Genomic DNA, 16,224 nt, shown 5'->3' on the forward strand with positions numbered 1-16,224 from the left:
GCCCAAGCGTACTAAAAGGGGAAGGGAACGTAACGGTGTCGTTTTGACTGCATAACTTCTAGCCATCCACGACTACACAGCCTTAAAGACACTTCAATAAAACTCGAGTTCAACACTGAGCAAAAGCACGGGACACTTACGCCCATCTGTCCTCTGAGACATCCATCTAGGCAGAATCCACTGCCCTCGGCCAGTGGTCTGGATGTGGTGAGGTACTTGCCACTCTCGCTGGCCTCAAAGACATTGAGGCCTATCCAGAGACGGTGCAGCACTATTCCATCCTGCAGCATAGCCATAAGTGCAGCCTCAGTGACAAAATCCGCTTTGGTTTCGGAGAGGTCCACACAAACACGTCGAGAAGCATCTGGTAACAGTGGTGGGAATTAATACCAACTCGATTTTAGACAACAGGTTTACCTTAATACCGGCAAAAAAGGAGAGAGTAGAGAGTAGGAGAAACGCACCGACAAAGGGGCTGAACTGCTTGGTCAAAATGTCGTGCAGGTGGTTGAAGAATTCGTCACCCTCAATGCCGCCATAGAGCTCAAGAGGCATTTTTGCTGGTAGAAGTACTGCGACGTGCGTTGCCATTGCATCCACCGTGGGAGTGTTGCGACGCAAGGACGACGCCGGACCCTTGCTGTCGGCTGCAGTCGTACGACACACCGGACACTCCTGTGCCGTGTAGACCGGCACATCGTATTGAAAACGCTGCACCAGCTCTGGCATCAGCAAAAGTGAAAATAAAAATTACAATACGCTCTAGTATAATAATATTACAAGAGACTTTCAGGCAAAGTTGAGACTTCTGGATTCACCAAAGGATGGAAGAGATTTCAGCCAGTGGGAACTATACCTGGCACGTCTATTGCATTTTTTAAACTCACTCCAGTGTTTAGCTCTTACTCGGACGATTTTGACACAGGATTTGTCAATAGGACTAAACCGTCCTGGCGGAGCCCGCTGTGCTGGTCAAGGGCAGAAAGGTGGCTCGGCACTTAGTGTGCACTAATTCTTTCATTTACTGATTTTCTTGTTTAAGAAAAAAAAAAAAAATTTCTTTGCAAGTTCACCACATTTTACGCGCCGACTGAACTTTTCATGCGCTGGCCGCTCACAGAAATGACCGTTGTGTTGGGAATTGGAAGCCATCAAGACCAGATTGGCTATTGCTAAGGGTTTTGCCATCCTCGAAACGCCTACAACGAGTAGTCTGTCGTCCCATCATCGTATCGTATAATAAATGCAGTCTTCCATAAACACGAGTGCTTGCGGGTTTTACGCAATCTCTCTCACCATACACCGCTCCTTGCAGACACGTAATACCCTTGTTACTGCCTATCTCGACTAACGGTGTTTAGACCAACTCAGGACATGGGCGCCGACTACTAGCCGACAGGTTGCCTTTTCAACCAAAAAAATCAAGAAGGTATTGCTTCAGAGAGGCAGAGGGCCCAATGGTGCGGCTCGGAATACACTCAGGATACGGTGTGTCTCCGGGGTACTAGGACACGGAGACTGCACCCAGAACCCCAGAGGGGACGGAAGATCTCAGCCCCCGCGAATTTATGTCCTTTGAATAACGTTGAGGTAAAGGGACAGCAGCACAACAAGAGAAACCCAACGAGAACTGCAGATGTTTTCAGAAGTCTTGAAAACAAGGCATGGAGAGGAGTGGGAGCGTATTTCTAGGGTTGTGAAAAGCCTAAAAAACTACTGTGTACGGTACTGCTAACTTCTCAAGTGTGGCAAATTATAGGCATGTTTGACTGAAACGGTCCCACATTACCACTCAGGCAAATAGACTCATGCGCTAAATGCTGCAACCCTAACTTTAAAGTCAAAGAAGGATTCTTGCGGACCATCGCTGGGAACAAGAGCGGAATAGCGATGGTGGTAAACTTCAGATCTGGAAATTTACGCAGGAATACCCAAATATGCGAGCTTGAAATGTGGTTACGTTATCGTCAAATTAACTTTAGACATTTGCTGAGCTTTGGAGATTTCCTTCCCACGCCTTTGGACGTCGTCTAAAAACTATTTAAAAGAATTTCTGCTGGTGATAGCGAGGACTCAGTCTAAAATGTGTTCAAGAAGCAGTCTTCTTTAGGAACACATAACTCACGAAGCCATATCCTATTCTTCCAGAGGATCTTGGCAACAAAGTAGGGATTCTTGAGGAGTGGGAAGTACCACGGAGGAGTGGGTGACTCTGATGAAAGGACGGGGGAGAGAGGAACAATGCGACCACTGCGTAAATTTGGCAAGAAATGATTTCGAACACTTGGAGAGGCATCTGGGCCCCCTGAGGTCGATACATTCAACACCATTCGAGCAGTCCAGCGTATCTGCACGCAAAATATTCAAGGGGTGGATTTAATATCGGCAGGGAATAGACTGTGAAATAATTTTTACTCCCTATATTTGTATTAATGCTACTGGAAAACAAAACTTAAATAAACTCCCAAAAATTTGAGATTTAAGGCCTCAGGACAAATGACACATTAGAACCTCGAATGGTCCACGATAAGAGCTTCGTGTGTAGCCCAAGGTACAAAAAATTAAAGGGACTTATTTTACTCAGCAATTTACAAATGTTTTGATAAGCCTAACTGTTGTAATAGTAAAATAACTCGTTCACGAGTAAAATTACCCAATAAACAAATGCACGACTAAAATTTTGTGCCTCGTTGCAAGCAGGAGAGGTCAAAATCCCAGGAAGATGAACCTTGTAACCAAATAACATCAAAGCCTTAAGAAAGATTCCCACACTGTTGGAGCTCTTTTCTGCCCATTAGACGAGTAAAAAAGGGAAGAAAAAATAACTGCATAAACAAAAAACCAACCCACGAAGCCAGCTCTCAAACTCAGATATGAGAAGCCACTGCCAGAGTGCTGCGAATTAGTCCCATTTACGGGGCTAAAAACCCAGTTAGTTCCCCTTTTGTAGTAACTAAATGAGTAACAGAAATACAAGCACAAGACCTCTATCCAGCACTCCAGCAAACGTCCAAGAGAATGGGGTAGTGGTAGAGGCAGCAGGAGTTCATCAGTGGGGCGGGTCGCCACAGCAAGGGGTGGGAAGGCGGCTTGTTGAAAAATTTGAAGGAGACGAGAAAGAGGTAGTCCCATCAAGCTGTGACCTTGTCCAACCTCAGGCGCCTCGGAGGGAATGAGACCAGCCACCATCTTCTCCATGCTTGCGCCTTTACACTCAATCCCCGCCACCTCGTTCACTACAAAGGGGGTCCACTGTGTAGCCAGAGGGAGAGCTTTCAGGTTGTTCCGAAAGAGACAGTTACTCTTGTACCAAAAGAACTCAACATCCACCTCGATACGATAGAAACGACAGTCCAATGAAGGTTGAATTACGTTCTAAAGGGAAGAGGGGGACAGAGTTATTGCTCCTCATGACTAATACTAAACGAGATTTAAAAAGAAAATCATACCTTGAGCTCCGGCGACAGCACACTCTCCAGCTTAAACTGGAAGGTACAATCAGCGGGTGATTTATCGGACGCCAGAGCCTCATGTCTGATCTGAGGGCTGAGAATACGGATGGGTGCATCAAGGGAGGTGAGGAAGCGGATCTCAATGCCAACCTTAACGCAACGACCAATCACGGTGCGAGACAAATTCTCCTCCTGCGTGGTGGCTGGTGCAACGTCCGCAGCGAACTCGATGCAGAGTTGGGCGACAAGGGACTGAGGGCCAGGGCATTGGGTTGCCGAAGTATCGTGCAACCAAGCGTCCCAGAAAGCACCCGAGTCCACCTTCAACCACAGTGTGCCGCAACAGTCGTCGGTCTTGCAGTGCTTCAGCCGACAGTGCTTTGTGGCATCCATGGGCGTCAACTTAAGCGGCAGCTGGAGAAGAGAGCGGAAGAATAAGAAAAATAAATTAACAATTCATGCATTTTCATGCAAAAATGAAAAGGAGTGAAAGGAGATCCAAATATTGTCTGGGGGTTTGCAATGTATGCATTCTGATACCGATGAGGTAGGCATTTTCTACCGCCGCATATATTCAAGTTACTTAGGCAATCAGAAAAAGAAACCCTTTCATAGGAAGATAAAGAGTGAGACCCACCTTCTGCCTAACATCTAGCACATTAGGGATTTGAAGAAACTGTCCTAGGAGCAGGTTGTACTTTTGTAGGAACTTGTTGGCGCTCAGGGTGGTCTGGAGGGAAATGTGCAGGATATTGAGATAGGACTCGCCTTCGTAGCGACGCAGTTGCTGGCCCATTTTTAGGGTCTCAGGAAGGCTGCAAGCGTTCTTCCCCACAAAGAGCTGAATCGGTAGCCAACGCGTCTCGTAGGGATGTAAGTCGACAATTATCTTGGGAGGGCAGAATGGAAAAGGAGGTGGTTTTATTTAAGGCTTGGCGACGTCATGGCCCTTGCAGCACAATTCACCTTCCAACTGCCCGCATCTAATCACACTTTTGTAGCGTTTTCATTACAAAACGAGACACGAACTCTCAATAAGCCTTAACAACCAAAACACTCATTCAAAATAGCAATTAAAAACGACACTCCCAAAAGAGTCCATGTTATGGGCATTGCAAATATAGCAATGGTAGTGGGACCCGTGGATTATCTCAAGTAGCTTCCAACAAATCGCTTCTCCTAAAATACTCAAAGTGGTGCCTATAATAGCCCCAAATAGTGGCACACACAGCATCATAGCACTCAGAAGAGTGTCAACCTTAGGGTGGCTTACAAATAACTTCGATATTGGCCATGCAGTAGGCTTTAGCCATCGAAAATCCTGATTAAGCTGCATTTAGTTCAACACTTCTCATTTTAAGGGAAACTGGAGATGATGTCTCAACCTCAATAGTGGGAGCTCCGTTCTCGTAAATGCTCCACATTTGAACACAGACCACACATTTTCTAATCATTCTGATTATGCACTACCCCTAGGAGCTGAAGAGAGCCAGCAACGCACATAACCACGACCCTCAAAGATGACAGTAAGCGTTTACATATCACTGTTGAGCTGCCTCTCAGGTTGCGACTTTGACAGACCCCTTGTACTTACGCGAGTGTAAACTCACATTGCAGACATTCTGTTTGGTCTCTTGATTATTTAGAGCGCTAGCCAGTCGAAGACACGGCGAGAAAGAGGGTGCAGCAGTAGCCAGACTGTCGAGAATGGATCCACGCGGCGGTTGCTTCACTCGATCCACCCGCTCGTGCGTGCAGGCCCCCACCAGCAGACAGAGACGCGGCAGAGGAAAGCACATGCGAATGGGTGGGGGCAAGGCCATCTGCGCCATCGATACTTGAGCCTTCACGCCACACTCCTCCGCAGAATTCAGCGCGTCCTGTGGTGAGGGGTAGAGCGTCCAGCCACTGCTTCTGCAACCGTTCAGAGGTCGGCACACCCGAAACCCACCGAATGTGGGAAGTGCATAGGAGATAGCGCACACTCGCCACTAAAAAAATCAAAATGTTGGATAAGAACTAAAAGATTTGCTTTCTTTGCACCGGTGAAAGAGCGAACAAACCCTGTCGGTTCCAATCTCAGAGAGGTTGCAGGGAACGGTGAGAGCAAAAACAAAACGGCTTCGTGTGGAATCGGGTGCGAGTATGACTTTTTCGGTGTAGCCTTTGGTACCCGGTAGAATGCCGTGAGCGAGGTAAAAAGGAACCTGCTCAAACAGGCACTCTGAAAAGGGCTTGAGGATTATTTCATCCTGGAAAGACACCACACACATGGAGAGACAAAATTTCTGGTAAGATTTATTTCAGTGGCCCATGCGCATAGGACACAGGCAAAACGAAAAACGCATCTGACAATACAGTATTTTCCTACGAAAGTAAATGGGGCCCATTTTAATTATTTAGGGAGCAAAACAAAGAGGAATCAGGTCAATGAAAGGGCAAAACAAGAGATCGAAATGAGGGATAGCAGAGGGAGGGCTGGCGAGACAACATACCTCTAGAGTTCCTGGAGCGGAAATAATTTGAACGCTTTTGAGAGTTATCGTTCGTGCAGAAGAATCATCCGTGTCTTCAATGAGCTCAAAGCACTACAACAGGAGATGAAATATAAGAACTAGTTCTATAGTTCATTAAATTTTCTGACATTTGCGGCGAATTATACATTTCTAGATCTCTGAGGCCCGGTATTGTAGAAGGAAGGTTTTACCGCTTTATTAGCGAGAAGTTGGTCTATACGCAATCCAATATTTGACATGTTAAGCTTACGAATGTTGATTACTGAATGACTGTGGAATATGGTTGATACTAAAGCTAGTAAGATGCAACACACACAATACAAGCGTGATTCGGCGATGTTCTAGGATTTGGCGTCGTATAACCATGTAATCGAAAAAAATGGTTAGGTACTTGTTGAGCAACATGTTACCGCCAAAATGGTTGCCATGTAGTGATAGCTTAACTTAAGGACTGCGTATAATTGCAACACATTATGATGTGCGGGGTTAAACATGTGACGAGCAAAATTAAATGAAGTCAAACTAACCACATTATTTAACTCAAGTGGTATGGCAAAGGGATTGTCGAAAACAACGTCTATGTAGCCCAGGTCGTTGCCCACCCAGTCAGCAGTATCTAGAAAACAGAAATCCTGGGTCGATGGATTACAATGTTAGTGAACCTTCTTTGTGAAATATCCAAACGATTTGAGAATGCTATGTACACAAAAAATGTGTAGCAATCACAATTCACACTACATTGTAATGGAAAAGTTTTCGTTTTAAGTGTGATTTAAACCACACTAGATCTTCATTTGTCATGCTTCCCGTTTCCTTATCTGCAATATGGCGTCTCGCTCATGGCATTGCCGTTAAAAGTGCAAAGGTCAATAAGTCCATGAAACGTTAAACAAGTGAATTTCCCCAATCTGCCCAAATGGTAAGAGGTAATTCTCTGGACAACTTGCGCACCTGATGAAGAAAGTTGGAAAGGGTTGGTGATAAAAGTCGGCTGTCTCAAGAGGGTCTTTCGTCTGTTATAAGGGGCCGGATAATCGGGCATAGTTTCCTCAATTGCAACCATGCTGGAGAGAGCTTCGTAGGACATGCGTGAGGGAAGACTGTGTGGTGGTAGTCTTCGGATAGAGAGGCTTCTAAAGACGGAGATAGTCTATGCTTCTGTAAGTGTTAGGCTGATAATCTTTAAACCATAGTTTGGACCACCAAGCATCCGATATCAAACTAAATGGTACAGTGCCTAAAAAACCCAAATAAACATTTTTGGACAGGTAATCCATGATATAAGTTGTGATGACCTTTGAGTTTGTCAAAAGTTCTTACCTTACCTTGAGCCCTTGTGACCACTTGTTAGATCAGAGGCTTCGCATAAACCCAGCTATATTATGAAACGTTAGCTGTATTTCGCGAATGCTTTCAAGATGATTAAACAATGTAAACAACCTACTGATCTCAGCATAAGCAAGGGATCCCTCACACACTTCCCTAAATATGAAACTGAATGTGGTTATTTGTTGGAATAATCATCAGTACGATCTATGGTCCGTGCCCAAACAAGCGAGGTGCAAATTTTATTTTCATGAGGTGCCTTGAACCTAGAAGCCACGAAGAAGTTAACTCCTGGACACATTGCTTCTACCTCACTTTTATTTCCCAACCGTTAATGCTACTCCGTACGTACTTATCAAGAAAAGATGATGACTACTACTTGAAGACGTAACATGGGGAATATGAGCTGAAGACCGGAACAAAATGGTCAAAATTGTTTTAACAGAGAAGCTATCTTCCGATTCACCAGATCTAGTATGTTAATTCTTAAGGGCACTGTTAGTTAAGTGGCCATCACTACCTGGAGTCATGCAAAATTAGAAGACGTAGGTTAAATTAAACTATAGATGGGGGCCAGCCTACCGAACAATGGGCACTTTATCTATATGCAGTTCGACCAGTTCGGAGAGAGGATGCAGTGTGGAACTGAGAGGTTTGCCAAATGAGTAACGGACTGCGCTGGATTCGAGTACTTCCCCGTGGTGATGGCGTGAGAACAACAGCTCACGAGACACGTCTTGGGGAAGAGGTGGCTGATCCACTGGCATGGCTTTGGCCAGGCTCTGCAGGATCTCAATGTAATTGGGCAAATCGGATGCTGGCAAGCCTCTGTGCCATCCATTGACCAAGGAAAACATGTAGCTTTGTGAGAGGAAGAAGAGAAGGCTCAGAATAAAATACGCTTTTAAAACTAATAAGCTTACACCCTAATCAGTGTCGGAGAGGATAATTCAGATTGACTGCTGGATTAAAACGAAGGCAGTTTGGTTACAGCCACAGACCCAGAAGCCTTAGTTCCTCCCCTACCTCAACAGCCCGATACACTGTTCCCAATTAGCCTCAGAAATGTTGCTAGTAGATTGCTCAACGGCCGTACGAATCCTGCTAATAATCGAGACGAGCAACTGGCGCTGCAGGACGGGCCAGCCAGGCGAGGAGGAGGCAGCAGCGGTTTCGTAGTCGACAGTAGGGGAAACAAGAGAGCAGACAAAGACCACGCCAATGGGATTATCAGAGGCGCGACGGAAACCAGAAGGAGATATGCGCAACTGATAGGCCTCAGTGAGATACGATGAACCGAGGTAGCTTGAGCTGAAGCGATTGATGAAAGCGTAGCAGCTCTCCGAGGCCCGTGTGAGCAAGGGTGGAGGGCGGGTGTGCGGAAGTGGAATGGCGCTGAATAGGCTGTTCTCCAGCAGGTAGTGCAGCAGACCCGCCTTGTGTCGCAGGCCCAGGCGTACGCAGAGGTTGGCCAGCACGTAAAGGCGCTCGAAAATGAAGGCATCCTGTACACACACACGTAAAATGAATAAGGACCCGCGCTGATGTGTTTACACGAAATCGAAGTTAAACAACTTTTTCAGCGTTAGTGCGGAATCATAATTAAGCCAAAATCACAGAATAAGAGGTGGATAGAGTTCATCTCAAGCTTTGCACGACAAAACTGCCATGATCGAAATACGTTGGAAATGAATAAACAGTGTTTTTAGAGGAAAGTTACTCCTTTTCTGCTAAAATGATTCTTGCACGAAGGTATGCACCCAACGATATTTAGATGGCGTCGCAATATTTACCTAATGGGATCCACTAATGATCTACAATGAATGTGACTTTGAACAGGCAGTAAAAAGCAAATGGTAGAAACGGTATGATAATATTTATATTGCTGCTGCAAAAAATTATTCCCACACAAGACAAGTGCCAAGCACAAAAAACGCGTAGAGTTTGTCGGTACAAATCACTGGCTAGTGCATGACACCTTGGCAAAATTTAACTTATTTCAGTAAAGTCCGACGTGGGTTGAAAAAGGCTGATTATAAAATCACAGCAAAAGAATTAGTTATATGAATCGGCCTAAGGAGAACTCAAAAGCTAAATAGCCTTTCGAATAATAAAACACGTTTTTATCTAAGATTGAAGGAAAGTATTAAGTAAAAAATTGCATACCCCTTGAGGAATCAGATCTGTCTGGAGTGATGTGAGGACACGAATAGCGCTGCTTCTTTTCTACAGACAGAAGAAAGCAGAAAACGCGTTCAAAAATGTGGAGGTGTAAATACACTAGCACTGAACACTGAAAAGGGCTTACTGGAAGAGTCACAAGATGATCGGCGTTTTTGTACATAACCTCAATCATACACCGTGGAATCAAAGAAGCCTAAATAGCAAATATATCATCAGAATACATTCAATTCACCTCGATTGATAGCGCCTTTCGCAGACACAATTAAGTTTGAACAGCGAAAGTGGAAAAAGTGTGGGCGGACTTACTTTACGCAAGCTCTGAATGGACTGATTTGCACGGAATAAGGCATGAGCTGCGCTTCGCGGTAATTTAGAGTCAAGTTTCCTTGTAACTGCCAGATCCAGTCCAGTAATATAATCTGAGCATGGGACAGAACTCAGTGGGGAGAGGATAAATGCATATAAGAAAAGATTAGTAAAAAAGGCAACTATCAGTACCAGTAGTATCGAGCACAGGCGAGAGGAGTCCCGACGGTTTTTTAGCGCTACGCCTGAGACAACATGGATCAATGAAGCGACGCCAGCCAAAGATATCGACTTCCTTGAGGTAGAGCGCGGCAGCAAATCCAGTAAGGAGTGCTGAAAACAAATAGGAATGAATATGCGTCCTAATTAAACAAAAAGAGAGAGGACTTTAGCGCCTGGTCAGATCACCCACCCGATTGCCAGACAGCTGGATCACTGTGAGAAGAGTAGCGTATGGCATTGCGGTAGTACCACTGACCAACCTCAAATTCACCCAACTGGACAAACAGGTCGCCTGTAAGCTTGTTCATCCGGCATAGGCGTTGTCGACTTTCACTAAAATGGAAGTGCAGGCGTTTATGCTAAAAGAACATTGCAAGTAGGCTACAGTAGACGTGATTACGATTGAGATGCTTCAGCAGTTAAGCAACAAGAATTTTGAACAGAATTTACTTAGCTCCCCTGGCGGTGACCCCTCCATATGTCTTTAAGAAGGAGAGATGCTTCCAAACGATGGACACACCTCGATTCTAATCATACTAACGTGAATAAAAGAAATAATCAGTTGGCATCATCCAAGGGCATGACAGATGAAGCGCTTATATTAAGGTGTTAGCAGCTTATTTTTTGTCGGGAGTCTTACTAAATCCATACTGCTTAATGATTAAAATATTAAGGAACTTTCGAAATATACCCGAAAGGAAATCGCCTCCGTATAGTGGTCTTTCAAATATTCATTTAGGCACATTTATCTTTTCAGGTATATACTTTAAGTAGTAAGGCATTTGACGTAGATTATACCACATCTAATGGGAGAGTGGAGGCAACCAAACGCTTTGTGGATACTAAAAAGGAATTGTCCGAGATCATTTATCTGACCTGAGTGAGAATTGGGAAGATCTTAAACTATATTTCCTAGGCTTTTACTTCCAAAAAAGCCCCTTTATACGGTTCGAAAACATACCCAAAACTTCACCATAATAAGGCTGTAATGAGATGCAATAAAGCACAGATTGCCCAAATCAAGTAGTTTAAGGATTTTGAAATAAAGTGTATGCAAGACTTTAGTTGTGTGTTTAACTCCGGGTTTTGGTAATGGAGGCACCCAGAGCCTCCGCCATTGTACCTTTGCCGGGCAACCGGGCCTCCAACTGAAGCCAATAGCCCCAATTCCTTCTATATGCCTACAATGCATATTCTGTCCGAGTGTTATATCTTCTTTCTTACTCGCGGAAGTCTTGGAGTGCTGAATTGTACTTATATATCCTTCCGTTAGTAGTATGAGATAAGAAATTATGTTAATTCATCTGATCGATAAGGACTTTTGGAAGACAAACGCTAACCGCTTCTCGAGTGCACTCATTCTAAACGATAGCGTTTAAACCAAAATTTGTTCTTCCTTTAATTGAATAAGTAACTCATACTTATGGCAGAGACAACTGAAGTTGTCTACCTCTAACTTTCATCTTTCCTTCAATTACAGCAACATGGAGGCGTAGTTTGGAATGCAACGACACCAAAATTCAATTTAGCCGTCGACAACAAAATTCAATTGTGCTTGAGTGAACAAATAATGTCTGAAATGTTTCATGAAAAGCGCAGGACTCGTTGGTCACCAAAAGCATTAAGAATTATTAAAGGGGATATTTCACAACACACCGATTGCACAGATCAGGAAAAGTACATTTGACAAACTTAAGTGTCTCAAATTGCACAAGGACTACCACCTTCAAAATACACACACACACACACACGTCTAAATCTCGTTTTAAATTAAACAAGCGTCAAAACTAAAGAAACCCTTATTGGTTTGAAGAGAAATTCCAAGTGTTGGAACCACGCTCAAGAGGAAGCTACGGTTCTGTGAATTTGCGATTGAGAATCGGCCAAATTAATCTATGGGGTGAATAAAACGATTGCGAGTAAAGAGTAGAGCAAACAGTAACTCCCTTGACAAGGGGACTTTAGAGTAGACGGCGGTGTCACTAAAGTAAGTGCTGCCCAATAGTCGTGCGACTACTCGGGTATCACTACTTCGCTCTTTTGAGGGAAATTTAGATAATCTCAGTTTTATTCTTTTCCCATTTGTATAAGATTAGACAGAGAGACGGATAAGTAACCAATATTACCAATCACCTACTTTTCCTCTCACATGGATAGTTGAGAATAAGTACATAACAGATTCTAGAAACTCGGGAGAAATTCACAAAGTGCGCAAACAATCAGAGTGTGGAGAGGTGAAGTAAAGCCGCAAAACCATGCAGCAGCAATAGCAAAATTGCATAGATGGTTGCTTTTTAAAGGGTTACGGAAACGTCGACCCCTAAAGGCGCAACGCTGGAATATATTCAAGGACGAGCAGAATCCCAGGAACGGGAGTACTAGGCGCCAACTAGCAAAGAAATAGAAGCGCTAGGGATAAGCAATAGGACAGCCAAAGGGGAGGGCCGGGGTGAATGCAAAAGTGAGCCAACAAGCCTGCTAGCAAAGGTACGAACTCACGCCGGAGTTGTCTCTCGCAAGCCCCAGGCGAACGCCTCATACACGATAGGACCGAATTTGCTTTGTGATTTATCGGATTGCGACTCTAAAGCCTTCTCTGCGCTTGACTGGGCAGATATGACAGTCCTGCACGTAAGAAATGGTAACCTGCAGCGTTCCATTTACCATAAATCAACTAAGCGTATTTATACATTTAACCACTGAATCCTCTGCGACTTCGTAATCATTAAAGTAAAGATAGCAAAAACGCCTGAAGTTTCTACAGACGCCTACATTACAGTACAGGTGCATATCAAATTACAAGATTTTCGATTAAGGAATGAAGTTATTAGACATCGAAAAATGCGAGCAACCAGTCACAAAAGGGAAGGAAGATACGATAAACTCACAACGGTGAGCTGTGTTCTGAAGTCCATTGAAGAGCATAACCAAATGGTTCTGATAGATCTCCACTGTGTTCCAAGGGTTTCATCACCTCACCGATGCAAACACTCACAACAGGAACAGATCGTTGCCCTGAAAAACTAAGGCATTTGCCTTTGTGGGAGGGAACAAGGATTGTAGGTGGTGAGGGAGGCGATCTCGACTGTTTGAAGTGACCTTTCAGATAGGTTACGATGCTCAAACGCAGGGACTGCGCCTCACGCAACAGAGTGTCGCGGAGGATATTGTCAAGAAGGGAATTGAACCGATAATAGCGCTGATACATACCACCACTACTACTATTAACGCATACTTGCATGCAGCATTGTTCATCTTGAAACCCGTTGCCTGGTAGTACCACGACTTCACTGTACGCGGGCAGCTCGTATATCGACTAGGGATATAAGTATGCTTATTTATTTCATATCAGTAGAAAGAACCCAATGAATTAAACCAATCTTTTACGAACATTGCCGACGCCTAGTTCAGCAACGGCTATCGTAACTTGAAGTCAAGGTACTCACGTCCTTCAGTTGATTCACCATCACTTTGTGCACTTTGACAAGATCGTTGAAGCGAAGTTTGTCATTTGATTCGTTGTGGAGAATTATGACGAGAAGACCTGATACCAGCGTACTTTTGAAGTTTGTCTACATAATAGCAATTTCAAGTAATCGATACAAACTGGCTTTCCAATGCTACCTAATTACCGTTTTTTGGGCTCAACAAACAATGAGAGAAAAACAGTAGAAAAAATGCCGAACTTATCAAGAGCTTTCTTGATCTACCAAAAAGAGCTATCGAAGAAGGTAGTAATTACTTAGAAAGGTGTGTAGGACTTACTAATGACAAACTTAAAACCCAACACCACATTGCATTTATCTCCGCACTAAGTGAAATAGTCGACGCAGCAAAGAAATATTCAGTTACAGAACTGATTTTCGATAACACTAAAAGTGGCAAACTATTCATGTGTTACTTAAATTTGTTCAAGGCACCTACAAGAGTGGATGCGAAACGTTCCAAAGCTAACCGAAGATCGGCCTTTATTTCACACTGATTGAACACTATAAGTCCAAGGAGGCGCTTATAGGTCTCTACAGAGCCCCATATATTTTCCTCATCCGAGTAGTCACTCTTGTATCGAAACTGAAGAACGCATCGCTCGTTCAGAGAACCTACAAAAAGAGTATGAATATACATACAAAGAAAGGGGGATGGGTTAGAAGGAGGAACTAACCATTTTGTTCACGAGTTACATAGGTGTAAAGTAGTCTGAAAGTTTTCATTATATCCTTGTAACACAGAGGACCTTTCCATAGATTACCTTTCTGAACGAGATTTGTGAGTGTTGCATGGCACAACAATGAGGTATCGTAAATGAGATCCTCATTCATGCCTACAAAAAGGCAGATTTTTTGGATTGTGAGACTTGACATTAAGAAAATAAATGAAACCATTCACTACAGGAAAAATCCAGTGCATATGGCCGACACCACTTGAATCCAGCACTTTAGTTTGAAGTTGCCAAATTATTCATAACATTCAGTGGAATTGTGGCTGCCAATTTATCCCATTTTTAGTAACGTACCTTTTTGCGAAAAAGTTACATAAGTCAAAGATGTATTTGACATGAACATAAAGTTTCATGATTTTGAAACGCACATAACCGGTGTATCCATTTATTTTGTTAAATATTCAATTATAAAGGACGGGATGATCCAAAGCAGGCTTCCGCAAATCACGATGATCGAACTGAAAAGTTATTTTGCCATTTAATTCCCTTACTTCCCTCTATTTAAAAACAGGAGCAATCTCAAAAGTTACTAATCTCTACAGCTAAGGAAATGAATCAAAATACTACCCGAGATTACATTGGTAACAAGTTCTTCTTTAGAACCAACCTTTGGTTCACAGCTGAAAAAGAAAGCAGGAGCCTTAAATGAGACGAAACAACGGCAGGAAATTTTGCGATGCTAATAAACATAGGCACTTCTAGTAACAACACTTAACCCATAAGCCAAATAATTGCAAGTACTGCCTATCAGATAATAAATGGGACAAGAGTGACCTTCAAAGTATTTGGGGGCTGTCAACAAATTATTCTATTTCAAAAAAGAAAGAAGGCAAATCCACATCTTTTCGTATTTCGGCTCCAGAAAGTGAGCACCAAAGTCATTTTTGACACTAGTGCTTTTGGTTGCATCAGCTAATTGGCATTTACGAATTTATAAATATTTACCGTGATCCTAGACACCATTTTTTTACTTCACAAACTTATAAATCTAACTTGTCATTAAAAAACAAGCAACTTTATTAGGTTTAGACTAAGTCGTGATGAGAATGAAGATCAGAAGAATATTTTGAGTCGGTCGTAACTGCATCAGGTTAGGATTTTCTCAATTTATGAGTCGGCAACCGGGATCCTAGACCCTTGAAGGGCATGAGATGAGTGTAGCGTTCCGAGACTTCTCTGAAGACGAAAGAAGTCAATACTCGGGTAGAATACATATATTCAGCACAGAGAAGGTATTTGGGCTACTGGCATGGCCAAAGGCCAGCCCACCCAAGGTGGTACGAAGACCTACTCAAAAGTCACTCTTCACCAAAACTGGGAGATAACCATCGTATTACGTGAGCAGCCTTGGTGGGGGTGAACGCACCCGAGCACAAAAAGTGAAGTCGGTGGTTAAGCTATCCATGTAATGCTATGTGTTCAGCATTCGGGGCCTTCACTGAATTTGAAATAGGGCAAGATAGTATAGAGAAACATATAATATGAAGGCACAGAAATGTTATGAGTCTATTAGTGTGGTCCGTGAGCCATGCCCCAAAGCAGATATGCAGCCCAAGGCGACTTAAACGCTCACCTTATTAAACATACAATTTAACAAAATATCAGACTGCTGCATTTTAATTCAGACAATACATTAGTACATGGTAGACAAGAAGATTGAATGCCATTTCGGTGTTACCTATAACTGTGTTTATTAACGAAGTCCTTAAAAATAACCGGAGTTTCTGAACGTGGCATAAGTAGAGATTAACTTACTGATATGCGGTGAAATATTTAATCGTTGCGCTTTTGAATATGCTACCATTTCGTTTGAAATTACGCATCTTACTTGTCAGTTCCGGTTCTAGGTCAATACAAAAACCCATACGTGGTTTCATCTCTGAAATGCGGGAGTGGATAAGACAATTTTGAAGATTAGCTACTGCTTTATACGTGTAACAAATGAAATAGACGGCAGAAAATAAAGGTATTTTATAAGCTTTTCAGATTCTTTAATTTA

General features: G+C 43.2%; 1 protein-coding gene across 1 annotated transcript; it reads right to left on the reverse strand. All coding sequences in view use genetic code 11, as the record gives it.

Annotated features, from left to right (window-relative positions):
• Positions 1–82: 82 nt before the first annotated feature.
• Positions 83–14,325, reverse strand: EGR_02558 (hypothetical protein; the record flags this gene model as incomplete). Its single annotated transcript, XM_024491807.1, has 24 exons — positions 83–91; positions 141–364; positions 465–722; positions 2,126–2,348; positions 2,986–3,375; positions 3,450–3,866; positions 4,090–4,341; positions 5,063–5,443; positions 5,516–5,704; positions 5,948–6,040; positions 6,496–6,584; positions 6,920–7,101; positions 7,877–8,155; positions 8,321–8,799; positions 9,461–9,520; positions 9,603–9,671; positions 9,785–9,897; positions 9,977–10,117; positions 10,197–10,339; positions 12,506–12,631; positions 12,895–13,322; positions 13,453–13,578; positions 13,931–14,106; positions 14,256–14,325. 24 exons carry the CDS (start codon positions 14,323–14,325, stop codon positions 83–85), a joined length of 4,917 nt encoding a protein of 1,638 aa, XP_024353622.1.
• Between the last annotated feature and the right edge of the window lie 1,899 nt (positions 14,326–16,224).

This window comes from Echinococcus granulosus, assembly GCF_000524195.1.
Source record: "Echinococcus granulosus chromosome Unknown EG_S00012, whole genome shotgun sequence".
Taxonomy (NCBI): Eukaryota; Metazoa; Platyhelminthes; class Cestoda; order Cyclophyllidea; family Taeniidae; genus Echinococcus; species Echinococcus granulosus.